A 17,712-nucleotide genomic window follows, 5' to 3' on the forward strand; every position below is an offset into this window, starting at 1 on the left:
CTTTCTTTATTGGGATTTTGTTGCTTTCTTTATGGAGGACTACGGTGGCTGTGGAGCTGCTATAGATATCTTTCAGTATTTTTACATACGGCTCGTCTACATCCTGAGTCCACAATGCCTTCATGACTGCTGAGGTTTCGACTGAATCAAACGCTTTCTCGTAATCAATGAACGCTATATATAAAGGTTGGTTATATTCCGCACATTTTTCTATCACCTGATTGGTAGTGTGAATATGGTCTCTTGTTGAGTAGCCTTTAGGGATTCCTGCCTGGTCCTTTGGTTGACGGAAGTCTAAGGTGTTCCTGATTCTATTTGCGATTACCTTAGTAAATAGCTTGTAGGCAACTGACAGTAAGCTGATCGGTCTATAATTTTTCAAGTCTTTGGCGTCCCCTTTCTTATGGATTAGGATTATGTTAGCGTTCTTCCAAGATTCCGGTACGCCCGAGGTCATGAGGCATTGCGTATACAGGGTGGCCCAGTTTCTCTAGAACAATCTGCCCTCCATCCTTCAAGAAATCTGCTGTTACCTGATCCTCCCCAGTTGCCTTCCCCGTTTGCATAGCTCCCAAGGCCTTCTTTACTTCTTCCGGCATTACCTGTGGGATTTTGAATTCCTCTAGACTATTCTCTCATCCATTATCATCGTGGGTGCCACTGGTACTGTATAAATCTTTATAGAACTCCTCAGCCACTTGAACTATATCATCCATATTAGTAATGATATTGCTGGTTTTGTCTCTTAATGCATACATCTGATTGTTGCCAATTCCTAGTTTCTTCTTCACTGCTTTTAGGCTTCCTCCATTCCTGAGAGCATGTTCAATTCTATCCATATTATACTTCCTTATGTCAGCTGTCTTATGCTTGTTGATTAACTTCGAAAGTTCTGCCACTTCTATTCTAGCTGTAGGGTTAGAGGCTTTCATACATTCGCGTTTCTTGATCAGATCTTTCGTCTCCTGCAATAGCTTACTAGTATCCTGTCTACCGGAGTTACCACCGACTTCTATTGCACACTCCTTAATGATGCCCACAAGATTGTCGTTCACTGTTTAAACACTAAGGTCCTCTTCCTGGGTTAAAGCTGAATACCTGTTCTGTAGCTTGATCTGGAATTCCTCTATTTTCTCTCTTACCACTAACTCATTGATCAGCTTCTTATGTACCAGTTTATTTCATTCTCTCCTTAGGTCTAGGCTAATTCGAGTTCTTATCATCCTATGGTTACTGCAGCGCACCTTGCTTGCATGATGCCAGAATAAGCGCAGAGTATGAAGTCTATTTCATTTCTCGTCTCGCTGTTCAGGCTCCTCCACGTCCACTTTCGTCTATTCCGCTTGCGGAAGAAGGTATTCATTATCCTCATATTATTCTGTTTTGCAATCTCTGCTAATAACTCTCCCCTGCTATTCCTAGAGCCTATGCCATATTCCCCCACTGCCTTGTCTCCAGCCTGCTTCTTACCTACCCTGGCATTGAAGTCGCCCATCAGTATAGTGTATTTTGTTTTCATTCTCTCCATCGTCGATTCCACGTCTTCATAGAAGCTTTTGACTTCCTGGTCATCATGACTGGATGTAGGGGCGTAGACCTGAACAACCTTCATTTTGTACCTCTTATTAAGTTTCACAAGTCCTGTCACTGTCTCGTTAATGCTATGGAATTCCTGTATGTTACGAGCTATATTCTTATTAATTAGGAATCCGACTCCTAGTTGTCGTCCTCCGCTAAGCCCCGGTAGCACAGGACGTGCCCGCTTTTTAGCACTGTATATGCTTCTTTTGGCCTCCTAACTTCACTGAGCCCTATTTTATCCCATTTACTGCCCCCTAATTCCTCCAATAGCACTGCTAGACTCACCTCACTAGATAACGTTCTAGCGTTAAACGTTGCCAGGCTCATCTTCCATCGGTGGCCTGTCCAGAGCCAGGGATTCTTAGCACCCTCTGCTGCGTCACAGGTCTGACTGCCGCCGTGGTCAGTTGCTTCGCAGCTGGTGGGGACTGAGGGCTGGGGTTTGACTGTTGTGTTCATATAGGAGGTTGTGGCCAAATACTGCACCAGGGTGGCAAATCCTGCTCTGGTGAGGGAGTGCGTTACCGGTTCTCGTCACCGAGATCAGGCCACACTCCAGACCTGTTTATGCAATTTTATCAACAGGCGTTTATTTTATTTTGTTTCATTTTAATCTGGTGGAAAATTGCGCGGCACCGGGATTCGAACCACGGACCTCTTGCACGCGAGGCAGGTGTTCTACCTCTACGCCACTGCTGGTTGATGTGGCATGAGCAAAAACAGGAAAGCAGGTATTGCCATACTGCTGCACGCATTTCCCCGAGGCACTGCACATGATGGTCCCCACCCCCGTTCGAATAAGATACTTTGCACAGCATACTGTTTTATGAGCCACCTGAGTGTGAAGCTATCTGTTTGTGAATTAGTCGAGGTTCATCTTGGTTTCTTTAGGTTACCGTTTAATTTTCATTCATTTAATAGTAAATTATGAGTGCTATGTTATACCGAAGACACATGCATTTTGTCCACTTTTGTAGGCAAGTAGGTGTGAAACCATAAAATATGTTGTTGTAGTGCCTCAGGTTGTCAATGAAGTAAGTGAACTCATGTCCTGTGTTGTAGACAGATTTATTTTGAGCTCATATATCTTGCACCCTTTACCTCCCGATTTGCGTGTGAAGAACATGTCCAAAAAGCAAACTTTTTCTATGTGCTTGATTGAACTGGCACATAAATAAATCACTGAAATACACTCAGAATAATATATTGATATAATACAACACCTATTAATATGTACCATTCTAGTCAAGAATTTCACATTAATAAACTAGAATTAGATAAAAACCATAGAGGGTGTTTGATTTTGTCAAATTATTACCACCTTTCTGGTGTATTATCGACGAAACTCACTTTGCAGCTTACTGACCTCTCTTTGTGTGGGAAAATGCCCTGCTTATCAGTCTTCAACAAGCTTTTTCATAATACACACTTGAAAAATGAACTTCTTAGTGAGCCAATTTATCTGTTATTACGGGTTAGTTTAACCGCCGCCGTAAAGCTGACCGCCCTTTTTGTCGCACTAATTTGCATTCTGATTCAATCATTATGAAGGCAGCCAAAATCTCTTGGAAGGTTGCAAAATGTGCGAGAGAACCACTGGAAGTGCACCACATAGCAAAAAAAAGGAAGAGAAGGGGAAAAAAGGAGGCGGGGTTCGTGAAACAAATGTGATGCAGTCCCTCTGCTCTGGTATGAAAGAATGAAGGAAGGAATGTCGCTTGTGCAAGTTAGTCAAGGCAAAAGGAGAAAGCATTTATGTTGGCTGTCTGGTGGAGCTTGTCTCCTAACAGCATGGCACAGGAAATTTTTTATTTCTCCTATCTCCTCTAACACTGAAACAATAGAAAGAACTCGTGCACGAAGACACTCCCTAGATAGTGTTTTACAACTTTCAATGTAATAAGAAAAAATATCCAACTGGGCCTGGTGAGCAATGTGCGATCCCATAGTATCAATGAACTCTATGTGCATCTGGGGGCACGCTGTTACTATGTTTCATTACTGCCACTGTCATGGCACACCCTACAACTGAAAGCAGTTATTTCCCATTTACGAGTTCTTCAGTTGAGTGGATGTCCAGTTGTGAACTGCATTACATGCATTTATCAAATACAGTGAAAGCTCTATATAATAAACATGGACATACTGAAATAAAATTTCATGGACAAACCTGATCACTTGTGAAAAAGATTGCATTTGGCATCCACATTATCGTCAAGACAAGAACTTACTTTCCACCTCACATCGTACGATCTTTATATTTTGCTTATATTCATAGCCACCTTTCATATTGTGTATCGTCATGGGCCAATACGTATTTTATGAATACTGAACGTCTGCAGTGACTTCAGAACCAAGCTATGAGACCAATGACTTTCAGCCCATTTGATTTGTCCTGCAGGTCACTGTTTCCTAAACTTAACATTCTCCCGTTACAACAATTATTCTGTCAGAAACTATCCATAATTGCATACAGGCTCATCACACACGACATCTTCATTGAATGTATTGATCCTGAACACAGCACTAACAAAAACAGTACCCGGCTTTGACTGTGCAATAATCTTCTTTTACAAGTTCAGAGCCCTCTCCTCTGGCATAACAATATGTAATTCGTCACCTTTAGAAATAAAATCATCATACAAAGTTGATACATATACGCAGGCACAAAGGAATATTTCATTCAGGAATTAAGATCTTAATTTCTTAATTAACTATTCAAATGTATGTCATTTTGCTGCATACATACTGTTTTTTGTATAAGTAATTAATGTTATTGATAATGAAAGGAGTTTGGTCTCTCATGTCGGTTCATTCCTATTCAAAAGGTGCAGCGCGACTGGGATGGAAACAAAGAAACACGAACCACATCACAAGCACTGTGTTGATTATCCTTGTTAACATTCGTTGTTATTCTGTTACTTCCCACATTTTTTATTATTTTTCACGTTTTTTTTTTAATAATTAGCATTGCCATTAACTTATGTAGCCAATTTCCTGTTACAAATAATCAACTTGCCTTATTATTATTATTATTATTATTATTATTATTATTCACATGACCACACTTCTTTGCTGTTTTTGTATAATAACCCTATTTTTCTAATCATAGGAGGTCCACTGGCAGTTTTTTCAAAACTCTGGAACCTCCTGCTGTAATGCTATTACCATGTAACTCAAACATGACTGTTGCAGTAAACTTGACTAAACTTGACTAGTGTACTGAAATGGTGTACCAGTACATCATTCTCACCATTTTTATAATAAAAAGTGTACTTCCTCATGTACATCAACGATGTGAAGAGCTAATATGCTGTTGTACTAATAAACTGTCTGTGCTACATATCAGAAGCTTCAAGGTGCACAGGCGTGGACTTGCAGTACACGTTTCCCAGCGAAGACTAAAAAAGTCCTGACCTTGACTTGCGGTGGATACTTTACCTTTTGCTCCAATGCCACCATGTTAAGCCAGATGGCACTGAAGGACTGCTGCAGAACTGGTAGGCCTCGCACTATCTGCCACCATCCGTTGCGCAATTGTTTAAGAGGTGGGTGCACAACAGAGCATGTGCGGTATCACACAGCTGCAAGAGGTGTCTTTTGTTTGCAGCTTAGGGGGTGGTCATAAGTACGAAGCCAATTGCACAATATAAAGTCAAGTATACTCTGGGCATTACCTGATGGCAAAACACGGCCTAAGGCGACATTACACAGACGGGAAATGAATCACCATAACAGCTTGAGCTGAAAATATCATCAAAGACAATAAGACAGCACTTGTGGACGCACCATAGAGGTCAGGGTTAGGCCTGATGTGCTTCTCGAGGTAGGATGGGCTTGAAAACTGTGGCATGGCTGACCACAGCAGCCGCCTGAGCACATCATTGGTCGTCACGTCAAAGAGGCTCTGGTAGTAGCTGAACTTCCAGAACGACGGTGCACTGGCATCTCTCTCTCGGTTCAGCAGCTGTAACTATCAGCACAAGCACAGGCACAAGGAGCCTTGATTTTATTCAACCGGCTTTCTTCTGGATCACTGCATGCTGAATGAGCAAACCTTGAGTCACCATAGATACAGGTGAAAAAGCTTAAACATGCAAGCAGTTTTGTGAAAAGTGTATGCCTCTGCTTTGCCAATGGAAACTGACCCTGGCGACCTTTAGCACCCTAACTCTGTCAAGTGGGGCTAGCTTAGCAGGACTCTTTGAGGAACTATCAGACATTGTTTAGGATGCCATTGGCCATAGTGAGATTAGATGAACTTGTGAGGCTTATACAGTGCTGAGTACAACTACATCCTCTGCTATAGAGGTCTCCCAGATAAGAAGCAATATGGGGTAGGATTCCTAATCCGTAAGGTCATAGCGGGCAACACTGACGAATTCTACAGCATTAATGAAGGGGTAGCAGTAGTCGTATTCAAACTTAATAAGAGGTATAGATTAAAGGTAGTACAAGCCTACGCTCCAACATCCAGTCACGATCATGAGGAAGTAGATCAGTTTTATGAAGATGTTCAATTAGCGATGAGAAAAGTGCAAACTCGGTATACTGTAATAATGGGATAAAGAGTAAAATTGGTCAAGAAGAAATGGGTCAACCTAGAGGCAGTAAGGGTACAAGCAGACAAAGTCAGGCTGGCACTTGCAAACAAATATGCAGCCCTAGAACAAATAGATGATGATGATGACATAGAGCTAACGAATAAAACCGTAACGAGGCTGGCTTCAGAGGCAGCAACTGAAGTGGGAGGCAAGGCACCAAGGCAACCAGTAGGCAAGCTGTCCAAAGTAACAAAGAACCTATTAAAGAAACGACAAAGAGTGAAAGTGTCCAACTCAAGAGATAATGTGGAATTCGCGGAACTGCCAAAACTGATCAACAAGGCGAAAATAAGTGACATTCGAAACTACAATGTGGGAAAGACTGAAGAAGCCGTAAAATATAGACAGAGCCTGAAATCAGTGTGAAAGAAACTTGGCATTGGACAAACCAAGATGTATGTACTGAAAGATAAGCAGGGTAATATCATCAGCAATCTCGAAGGTATAATAAAAGTAGCAGAAGAATTCTATGCTGATCTTTACAGTACCCAGAGGAGTCAGGAGTACTCTGTTCGAAACAATCTTGAACAGTATACAGAAACTCCTCCTACAATTAGAGATGAGGTCAGAAGGGCCTTGCGAGGCATGAAACAGGGATAAGTGGCAGAAGAGGATGGAATAACAGTCGATTTAATCAAAGATGGAGGAGCCATAATGCTAGGAAAACTGGCAGCTCTCTATACGAAGTGTCTATCGACTGCAAAGGTCCCAGAAAACTGGAAGAATGCAAAAATTATACTAATCCACAAAAAGGGAGACGTAAAAGAACTGAAAAATTAGAGGCCTATTAGCTTACTCCCGGTATTATATAAAATATTTACCAAAATAATCTCTAACAAAATAAAGGCAACACTGGACTTTAGTCAACCAAAGGAACAGGCTGGCTACAGGCCGATGACATGGTTCTATTCAGCAACACTGCGCACGTGTTACAACAAATAATTGAGTACCTTAACAGGGAGAGTATAAGAGTGGGGTTGAAGATTAATATGCAGAAGACAAAGATAATGATAAATAACCGGACAAGGGACCATGCGTTCAAGATTGCAAGTCAGCCTATAAAGTCTGTGGAGTATGTTTACCTAGGTCCTAGGTTTACCTAGGTCCTATTTACCTAGGTAGGTTTACCTAGGTTTACCTAGGTATGTTTACCTAGGTCAACTAATCACACGGAACCCTGACCATGAGAAGGAAATTCACAGAATAAAAATGGGTTGGATTGCATACAGCAGACATTGTGAGCTCCTGACAGGGAGCTTACCGTTATAATTGAAAAGGAAAGTATACAATCAGTGCATTTTACCAGTGCTGATATATGGGGCAGAGACTTGGAGACTGACAAAGAAACTTGAGAACAAGTTAAGGACTGCGCAAAAAAGCAATGGAACAGAAAATGCTAGGCATAACTTTAAGAGACAGAAAGAGAGTGGTTTGGATCAGAGAGCAAACGGTTATAGACGATATTATAATAGACATTAGGAGATAAAAATGGCACTGGGCAGGTCATTTAATGGGCAGATTAGATAACTGTTGGACCATTAGGGTGACAGAATGGGTACCAAGAGAAGGGAACTGCAGTAGAGGAAAAAATGGCAGTGGGCAAGTCATGTAATATGCAGATTAGATAACCGTTGGACCATTAAGGTGACAATGGGTACCAAGAGAAGGGAAGTGCTGTAGAGGACGGCAGAAGACTATGTGGTGCGACGAAATTAGGAAATTTGCGGGTGCTAGTTGGAATCGGTTGGCGCAGGACAGGGGTAATTGGAGATCGCAGGAAGAGGCCTTCGTCCTGCAGTGGACGTAAAATAGGATGATGATGATGAGTATGATGATGCGATGAAGTTCGTCTGCAGTGCAGCATGCAGTTTAAAGGCATTTCGCTGAAGATGTGAATGCCGTTTGCCTCTTCTTTACTGCGTTGTGCTAGTTAGGCAGCATGACTGCACAAGTGCATTGCGTTGCATGTTAAAGCTACTGAAGCTTGCCAGAACTGAAATTGTTGGTTTTATGTGGCCCAGTAAATCCTCACACCAGGGACGTAGGCCTAGCGATGAAATGGAAGAAAGGAAAGTCGCGGGTGATGGGGAGCAAGTGCAGTGCGACGAGTGCCTGCTCTGGTGCTTCCTCGACGAGACTAGTTTCTAGAGTTCAGCAGACGCAGAGGGGTCTAGCTTCACATGCAGGGTGTGCGAGGGTGTCAGGGAAGCAGTCCAAAAACTTGAAGGAACTTGGGCAGCGAAGTTTGAAGAGCTTAAAGCAGACCTGAGGGAGGAGCGGGAGAAGCGGGTAGCACTGCAGGCGAAAGTCGACGATTTGGTCAAGGTAGAAGCAGTCCAGGCCGCGCAATTAGTAAGGACCGTGGCCGAGCTTGGAAAAGAGAGGGAAAGGAGCGCCGAACTGGAAAGGCAGCTCGATGCGCTTGAGACGCAGGCAGCAGAAAATGATGGGTCGGGACATCAAGCCGGTGGCAAAAGCCCAGAAAGTCGGGTAGACCCTACAGGCGAAGTAGGAGGCAGGGAGGCAGAGCAAGCAGTCATTGGCCTGCCGCCAGTGAATCGGCATAACGAAGCAGCGCAACACGCCCCGAGTGAGGCGACGCTGCCGCCACAGGGGTGCCAGCGGGCACGAAGAGAGGAGGAGAACAAGCTAACCCCAAGGAATGAGGTCACAGTAAACGATAAGAGGCAGCATAATCTGGAAGTTCGGAGGTAGGAAGGGAATACCCTAGTACTTATCGGTGGTGACTCAAATATGAGTAGGTGCAAATGAACTATAATAGAGCCTGTAAAGGGTGATAAGTGGGTAGTAGTCGGGGTGTTCCCAGACAGGACAATGGATGCAGTACCAAGAGAAACAAAAAGCGAGCTTTCAAAGAATGTTGCAGAGCGCAATTTGGTAGTGTTAGTGGCAGGGCTAAATGATGTCCTGAATGGTGAAGCCGTCAAAGTAGTGGAAAGATTAGCGGAGGAAGTTGACGATTTAAGGGCGATAGCACAGCAACTCCAGATCATGGTATGCACAGTGCTGGAGGTGCAAGGACAGAATGGAGAAATTACCACGGACGCCGTAGCTGTTAATCCGGAGATAAGAAAGCGAAGCCAGGAGAAAGGCTTTGAAGTGGCAGACGTAAACAGAGAAGTGCATAGAGCAGGCTTTGGCAGAGGCCTCACATGAAATGGCATCCACTTTAATGGAAGGCTAGGAGTCGAGATCGGCTGGCGCCTGGCAGGCCGGGCAGTAGCTTTTTTAGGGAGTCCACTGCGGCTCAGGGAATAGGGGTAGGTAGAAACAATGTAGAAACTGCAACAATAGAGGCTGACACCATTAAAATGGCCACTAGATGGTCTAGGAAGAAAACTACAAAAAAGAAATTTAACGCCAGGATCAGGTACATAAACATGCAAGGTGGTAGAAAGAGAGCGAAGTGGTTAGAAATAGAACAGCAGCTAAAGGACGAAGAAGTAGGTGTAGACGCGCTATGCAAAACACATCTCAGGGATCTAGAAGACCTGCCGTTTATTGAGGGCTACATCTGGGAAGGGAGCAACAGAACAACAGAGAGGAAGGGAGGAGGAGTAGGTATACTGATACATCAAGGAACAAATTGGCAAAGAATAAAGTCAACTTGCAAAGAACATGTTGGAGTATCAGGTACAAATGCCAGTAAAAAGACATAGCTAGGATTAGTTTACTTAGGGACGGGGGACAAATGCAGGCAAGAGAACAAAGATCTAGTGAAGTGTCTCAATGATGATATAAAGGAGTTTGGAGAAGGTGCCGATATTTGTCTGCTGGGTGACATGAATGGCCACATCGAGGATCTCGATGGGTACACAGATTGTAATGGGAAGTTGATGCTAGACTTCTGTGAGTGACACAACCTAGTTATAGTAAATAGAGAAACTAAGTGTGAGGGACCAATCACGTGGGAATCCGGTAACAGGCAAATGGCCATTGACTACTGCTTAATGCTGCAGGGGACGTATAGCAAGCTCGTAATAAGGGAAATAGACGAAGAGGGGAAGTACAGCCTTGGAAGTGATCATAAATGCATTAGTCTACAGTCGGGAGCCCTGCTCAAAAGAGAAATGCAGGGAAGTCAAAAAGAGTACACAAAATTAAATGACGAACTAATAGCGCAAATAGCAGCCAGCATAGAGGAAGCCACAGAGAAACATCCCATGGAAAGGTGGGATTATAATCAGCTAGAACTACTCATTAGTACAAAAATAAAAGAAGTAAAAGAGAGTCATCCACTGGAGAGGAAAGAGGAAGTCACGAAGTTGGTGGAATAAGAAAATTAGGGAGGCCATCGAACAACGACGGTTGACATCATGGGAACACAGAGAAGCAAAGAGGGCGCACTTATCTGAAGAGCAAACAGGCCAAAAATGGGAGTCTTATCAACAAAAGAAACAACAAGTGCAGGTACTCGTCCAAGCTAAAATAAAGCAGTCCTCTGATCGTTGGCTGGCTGAAGTTCGCAATGCAACTAAAAGGGGGTCAAAAAAAATTCTTGAACCATTAAGCAGGCTGGGTAAAGGGAATCACAGAAAGCAGGAACAGATTCACGATGCCAAGGAAAATTGTTTAGAGGGAGATGACGCTGTGAACTACATCGGTTAAGTTATAGCTGAGTCATTTAGGAAAGATGATAGGGTAATCGCCCCAAATGAGGAAGCTACACAGGATAGCACAATAGAAAACAGCCTAGAACTGACCAATCTTAACTAGAAAAAGGCAGAAGCAAATGTTCCAAAACGCACGTCTGCAGGGACAGACGAAATTCCAATCAAGTTAATTAATGAACTTGGCCAAAGAAGCAAGGAAACGCTGATAAAAGTATTGGAGGCAGTCATGACAAATAAGCAAATTCCACACAGCTGGAAACTAAAGTTAATGAATTTGATTTATAAATGGAAAGGGGATAAGACCAACATAACATCCTTCCGACCTATTATGATAACATCAGTTATATATAGGCTGGCGATGCAGGTGGTGAAATTAAAAATGCAGTCATGGGTAGAAAGTAACAGAATACTCGGAAAACTTCAGAATGGGTTCAGAAGTGGTAGGTGCTTAGATGACAGCCTGTTCGTGCTTACCCAGTACAAAGAAATAGCTAAGGCGGAAAATACACCTCTGTATTTAGCCTTCCTGGACATAAGCGGTGCATACGACAACGTGAACAGGGAACTCCTGTGGAACATATTAAAAGAAGAAGGTATCAGTCATGAGGTAATTGATTTTCTACCAAAAATATATAGAGGAAATAATGTTGAAATAACATGGGAAGGAATTTTAAGAGTACGACAACTGTCGATCATGGTACCTTGGTGGTGAAGCAGCGCACAGACACGGACACAGTGAAGAGAAACAGGAAAAGACGACACTCGTTCTCTTCACTGTGTCCGTGTCTGTGCGCTGCTTCACCACCAAGGTACCATGATCACACACCAACTAGCCCAACTTTCCACTTTACTGGACAACTGTCGAGGTACACAAAGGATTAAGACAAGGTTGTCCCCTATCATAGCTGCTGTTCATGCTTTATATGATAAGTATGGAAAGAAGGCTACAAGGAAGCAATCTAGGGTATAATCTGTCGAACAGATTAGACAGAAAGGTTGTTGAGCAACTGCTACAGGGTTTAATGCATGTGGACGATATTGTACTGCTAGCAGATAGCCAGGAAGATTTGCAAATTCTGGTCAATTACTGCGGAGACGAAGGAGACAGTCTAGGTTTCAGTTTAAGTGCAGCTAAGTCTGGTAGGATGTTTTTCATCGATCCAACTGATCAGGAGCTTACAATACAAGGCCATGAAATACCCCGAGTGGCAGAATACAAATATCTCGGGGTATGGATAAAGAAAGGGCAGATGTACACGGAAAAGCACGAACGGTCTCTCATAGCAAAAGGGCAAAGAGAGGCTGGGATAATAAAACATAGGGCATTGTCGGGGTCAACAGGTATGAGGTACTGAGATGTATTTGGAAGGGAGTAATGGTGCTGGGGCTTACTTTCGGGCATGTGGTCCTGTGTTTATGGGCAGAAGTTCAGTCGAGACTAGAAGTAAATCAGAGAGCTGTGGGAATATTAGCACTAGGTGCCCGTGGGAAAACCACAAATGAAGCAGTACAGGGGGATAGGGGATGGGCATCGTTCGAAGCACGACAAGCTCAGAGTAAAATCCTATACTAAATGGTGGTGGTAACAACTTGGTGGTGGTGGAGAAAGGCAGAGCATCAAACGACAGGTTAAAAACGCAGAAGGTAAAAATTGGATAAATTCAATGGAAAAGAAGCATAGTGTTGAACCATATCGATACTGGAAACAGCAGATCAGGAAGGAAGCGTATTATGATAACTCAAGAGGCAGTGCCCTACTCTTTGAAGCTAGGTTAGGATGTCTTAGTACACGGAGCTATAAAAAGAAATTTAACGAAGAAGAAACATGTACTATGTGTGGTAAATCTGTAGAAACAATAGAACACCTCATACTAAAATGTGATGGTATCCATCCCGATGTCGATGCGGGCAGTCACGCTTTCTGAGGCCCTAAGGTTCAGAAATAACATTATTCATGTAAATAAATATGTGGTGGAAATTAGCAAAAGGCGATTGGAGGATTGGTGGCTCAAAAGCAGAGAGGTGACATAAGGTTAAAAGTGTAGGAAGACGTATTTAAAGAAAATGGCGAATTTTAATAATTTTAATAACGTGCAACACAGTTAAAAACAAAAAGCTGAACATGGTGGCAACTGCCATCCCCCCGTTTAGAAGGGGACCCTCCTACCTTCCATATATCCATCCATAAGGCGGTGTCTGACGCCGATGCCGGATTTACGGCTGCACGGACTCCTTAACGCTCTCGCGTTAAAATATAAATCCACGTTTAATGAGAAAAACATGGCTCGTTTTAGCCACTATGATAGGCCTTCTTTCCATCAGTGGGATTATCTCCATTCATGTTCCAAACGGTTGTCTCTTTAAGAAATTAAACAAATAGTCCAACAGTAGAAATGTGACCAGGGGTAGTATTCTCAGGCGATCCCTTTCGGAAATACTTTCACTTTCGCATGTGAGCGCCGGGCGCGTCTGTGGGCGACAAAGTCCCTGGCACTTAGCAAAGATATCTCGCGAAAGTATCTCCGAAAATGGTCGACTACAGCACATACCAACGCAGGTTAAATTAACGGTGAAGCGTACCTCGTCGCTCTCGTCTTCGTCATCGTTCATGTCCGAGAAGCTGGTGTATGGCTGATTCACTGCTTGCCGACTGCGCTGGTCGCTGCTGCCTTGCAACGTGTCCGAGAAATCTGATTCAAAACACACCGGAACATGAGCATGATACGCAAAGCGTTGATGAATGTTTTCCCTGCTTACCTTGGAACTGCAGGTTTGCTTGTGCTTCGCTTTGGTCGCCCTGAAATCGCACAAATTGAAGTTTGTATTCCAGGCCGTGAAGGCAACAACGAAAGTGGGATTACAACCGGCACGGTTAGGGCGGTTAGCGCGCGCGGTAAGAAAACACCACGCTTAATAAGAAAGAGATCATCCTAAGCAATTGTGAGCACCTTATTAATCTCTGATAGTATTCATACAATTGAATGCTGCTTTTAAATATGACGAAAATCACCTTACATCAAAGTCAATAATTTTCGCCGTTATGGGAGCAGCCATTTTTAAAGTGCACGTCTGCCAGCGGTGTACGCAATTGTACGCATGCACTGGTACGTAATGTCAAGTGAACGCAGGTAAGGATGTAGCGCTAATTCATTAGCTCCAACGCAAAATACGTTTTAAATTAGCATATATAAAGCTTTGAAACGCTTAAATTGATTTTTGAACACTTTGTGCTGCGGTTGTTTGCGCTGCCTCGGATCGTCGGCAGAAACGACTGTAAAAAAACGGCGGTAGTTTTCGCGTGGTGGGATGTAGGTAGCACCGCCCTTCGTGTAGACAGGTTGTGGAGCCGCGAGTGGGTGCGGCTTTCATTGCGACCTCTCCTTCAGTGCGTGGTGGAACAAAGGACCTTTAAAGGGAATGTATTTTGTTTACACCGAGTGCACTGAAAGCCCCGACAGGCCCCATGCACGGCCTTGTCCGTGTCGCCGCTTTCCTCGTCGCCTCCGTGTCGGGCTCGCTGCTGGCAGTGATCGTGCTGCAGTATCGAGAGATTCTCGAGAGCAGCGAGCACCTGGCTACACCGCCAGCCAGATATGCACTACTGCGGTCGGCCAGCTACCAGGGCTGGCTGTCCAACTTGGGTATGGAGCGCGCGGCCAGCGGGGCCACCAGCGAGGCACGCCTGCTGTACGAACGCGTGCCCGTGCTCTGCTTGGTCCGCGCCACTTCCGCGCAGCAGGCGCGATCGGTGCTCAACACGTGGAGCCGCCGCTGTAACCGGGCAGTGTTCTTCGGGGGCCTGTCGGACCCGCACGTGCCCGTCGAGCGGGTGTCTGGTGGCGCGTGCGCGCTCTTCACGCGCGTGCTGGCCAAGCACAGCGGCTCGTTCCGCTGGCTGCTGCTCGTGGACGACGAGGCGTTCGCCGTGGTGGAGAACCTGCGCTTCTACGTGGCCCCATTGAACGCCAGCGACATCCACTACCTGGGCCACCCCGTGCGATGGGGATCCGCCTTCTACAACGCGCTGGCGGCCGGCGTCGCGCTCAGCGAGGGCGCCGTGCAGGCGCTGCGCCACCGCTGCCGTGCTGCAGCGTCGTCCGAGGAGCTCGAGCGGTCGGTGGCCGCCGCGCTGCCCGGCACCCCGGTGGACACGCGTGACCCGCTGCTCCGGGGCCGTTTCAACCCGTTCTCCGTCGAGGAGATGATAGTGCCCGGGTCCGTGGCGTACGGCCACCCACACCGGCGTTCAAGCCTCTTCCGCAGCCCCGAGGTAGACGGGCAAGCACGACGCGCTTTCACGGCGGCCGCTTCAACCTCTTTTGATGTCGTACTTACAAGTATATTGACAGCAAACAGTGTACTTTTAGTTCGGCACATTAGTGAACTCCTTACATCGAGAATTACTAGAAAAATAACTGCTAGACATAGCGTTACTGTTGTTCCGTCGCCATAATTCCCAGACTGAGATCTACCATGAGCCTAGAGATCGGGTTTTAGTACGATTGTAAATGACCACAGATCAAGACGCATTCCAAGCAATAGGACGCAATTTTTCTTTGACTTACAACTGTCATTATATGAATTGCAATTATGGCGGTACACATTTTAAGAACCATTAACCTATGCATAACAGTAATTTCTTGCAACACATGGACATTGTAATGAAACCGAAAAAATAAGGAAAAATGCTCTTAAAAGAGGGGAATGACAATAGATGTTAGCATCTATTGTGTATCCTTGCATGCCTTCAAATGTTAAGCTTTTGTCAGCTAGATGCCTAACCATGGTTGAGTCATCTGTATGCATGATCGTACACCATACAAGTTGTATGTCACACACTAAGCAAAGTATTGATTCATAAATATCTAGGAGTCACCCTCTCTTCCAATTTACCATGATGCGCCCATATTAATAACATTATTTCAGCATTGAACGAAACACCCATATCAAGTGCTTCTAATCACAGCATTAGAAGCTGTTCAAAATCATGCCGCCCGATTCATTTATTCCTCATATTCATAGGACGTCAGTACTTCATCTTTGAAAGCACAATCCAGTCTCCTGCCCCCCTCCTATTGTCGCCGCATTGCTGGCCTCTCCATTTTTCTCTCAATCAAGCACTGTATATTACAGCTGCAGCATGCATATCCTACCGCACTGTTTGCCATCACACACTGCTACGTTTTCTGCTTCATTATTTTCTAGAGCAGGTGCAGACTGGAACGGCCTACCCTATGACATCATCTCCATCGCTACATCATCTGCTTTCCAAGAACGCACAACTGATCATCCTCAATGTTAATCTTTGCCTTTTGTTTTCTCTTATTCGAAATGTAGTCACACCCCTTATGTAACACTACCCGAAATGGGGGCCTTTAAAGAAATAAATTTAGATACTCTACTGAGCGCTATGCTCCAGATAACCAATTATTTCTTACATACTAGTATTTGCTCCATGTAATGCCACAGATTTGATCAATGAATGTGTAATGAAAGGTAGTTGCAGAGCACCACAATATTGTTCGTCGTTGCAGGGGGGACGCTGCTGCAGCCAGCATGCAATCACCTTTCACGGAGTGAACCCGGTGGACATGTTCCTGCTTGAATACCTTGTGTACGGGCTACATGTTGGGTCTGGGGGTGGTCTTTCCCCAACCAGCAGTCCACCTGCCAATGCCCCCATGGAGCTTGCGAACCTTCTCAGGGGAAAAGCCTTTGTCAAGCCATACGGAATTATTGCTGGCACCTTCTGAAGGCAGTGCTGTGCTAAAAAGTGATTGCAGGATACAACAGTTCTTGCCTCACTTGATGTTCATGCATAACTCCTTTGCTTAGTTGTGCCTTATTTTTATGACCAATTGCTCAGCACTGTAAATGTCCATGTAGTCACACATGCAAGCTTAGCCAGGTTAGAAATACATGTGATGTGCATGGAAACCACGCAGAGCTCAAAAATAGTGTAAAATGTCTTGTAAATTGTCATTAGAGCTTTAGATTAGGGGACGCAAGCAGCTTGTGTATGCAACTAGGGGGCGACAGTACTGCGCATGCGTAGTACTGTGGCCCGTGGTTCTTGCGCCCCCTAATCTGAAACTATTATTAATGGATGTGTAAGTGCTGCCCTTTCTTTTTTTTACATGGAGGAAGAAAAGCTTAGAAGATGCCCTGGCAATATCTATTTCATTGGAGAAAGTGCAGCAGAGGTCATGCATCTTGGTCGCAAAGGAGCATTGAGACTGGTGGTCCAGACAGCAGTGTTATAGCAACCACATCTTGGGTCACCCAGCGACACGAGCAAATGCACACACACAATCATTATCAGCAATTAGTGAGTCTGTGCCTCCGCATCTTGCACGACGCTAGCATGTGCTATGCTGCAAGACTGCCCAGAACTTTTCCTTTGACAGCATGTCCTCCAATCATTTTAACACAAGCTTTGTTGCACAGCATGGTGGCAGAACACGATTGGGCAAAGGCTAGCTAGCACTGACAAGAGGGGGGTGGGGAGGAAAGGAAAGGAATGAGGAGCATTGGGGGCTCTCCATGCCTTTTTATAACATCGTGCTGTGCAGCCGTTTTGAACTGTGCACTACTGTTCCCTACACTTTCTGCTAGACCATTTTATCAGATTGGTGCAGGAATGACGAGACCCTTTCCCTGTCGCGACAGTCCGATTTTTTGTTTCTCCTTTACATTTTGGCATTACACAATGCGAAATCTGGAATCGGCACAGAAGCATATGGTTGTAACCCAATGCAGCAACCCTCTCAGCTGGGTCTCTTCACTGGACATATTGGCCTGTGTGTGTAGGAGTGAATGGTTGGCTGTTGGCTGTTGTGAAATACATTGAAGTAGTGCCTTACTAATGGAGTTTTCTGCATCTTTACCTTTCA

The 17,712-nt window shown here is 44.6% G+C and overlaps 2 protein-coding genes across 7 annotated transcripts in view; one reads left to right on the forward strand and one right to left on the reverse strand.

The window, feature by feature from the left end:
- The window catches only part of LOC135906122 (protein YIPF1), an 80,824-nt gene extending 64,831 nt beyond the window's left edge, over window positions 1-15,993 (reverse strand). The window contains exons 1-4 of one of the 4 annotated variants that reach the window (XM_065437354.2): window positions 15,155-15,993; window positions 13,577-13,616; window positions 13,400-13,509; window positions 5,371-5,554 (exon numbers count right to left, since the gene is read on the reverse strand). In XM_065437354.2, the coding sequence (XP_065293426.1) occupies window positions 5,371-5,554; window positions 13,400-13,509; window positions 13,577-13,616; window positions 15,155-15,196 (376 nt within the window). In that variant the 5' untranslated portion in view covers window positions 15,197-15,993. Of the gene's footprint in view, window positions 1-5,370; window positions 5,555-13,399; window positions 13,510-13,576; window positions 13,617-13,834; window positions 14,063-14,251; window positions 14,386-15,154 lie in introns of those variants that run through there. The other 3 variants (XM_065437350.2, XM_065437353.2, XM_065437351.2) reach the window with 3 other exon arrangements.
- On the forward strand, window positions 14,283-17,685 carry LOC135906120 (glycoprotein-N-acetylgalactosamine 3-beta-galactosyltransferase 1-like). Of its 3 annotated transcripts, none has more exons than XM_065437346.2 (2): window positions 14,283-15,089; window positions 16,354-17,685. In XM_065437346.2, exons 1-2 carry the CDS (start codon window positions 14,283-14,285, stop codon window positions 16,570-16,572), a joined length of 1,026 nt encoding a protein of 341 aa, XP_065293418.2. In that variant the 3' UTR covers window positions 16,573-17,685. The 3 variants fall into 3 exon arrangements, with proteins under 3 accessions (XP_065293418.2, XP_065293420.2, XP_065293419.2); XM_065437348.2 differs by having other exon boundaries at window positions 16,963-17,685; XM_065437347.2 differs by lacking the exon at window positions 16,354-17,685 and adding an exon at window positions 16,030-16,224.
- The last annotated feature ends 27 nt before the right edge of the window (window positions 17,686-17,712 follow it).

This window comes from Dermacentor albipictus, chromosome 9, assembly GCF_038994185.2.
Source record: "Dermacentor albipictus isolate Rhodes 1998 colony chromosome 9, USDA_Dalb.pri_finalv2, whole genome shotgun sequence".
Classification (NCBI taxonomy): Eukaryota; Metazoa; Arthropoda; class Arachnida; order Ixodida; family Ixodidae; genus Dermacentor; species Dermacentor albipictus.

What these genes read in the sequence shown, in the direction of transcription:
- LOC135906120 (XM_065437346.2), top strand. Translation starts at nt 14,283, where the DNA reads ATGCACGGCCTTGTCCGTGTCGCCGCTTTCCTCGTCGCCTCCGTGTCG. An exon ending in GCCTCTTCCGCAGCCCCGAG is followed by an intron (nt 15,090 to 16,353) that starts GTAGACGGGCAA and finishes TCGTCGTTGCAG; the next exon opens with GGGGGACGCTGCTGCAGCCA.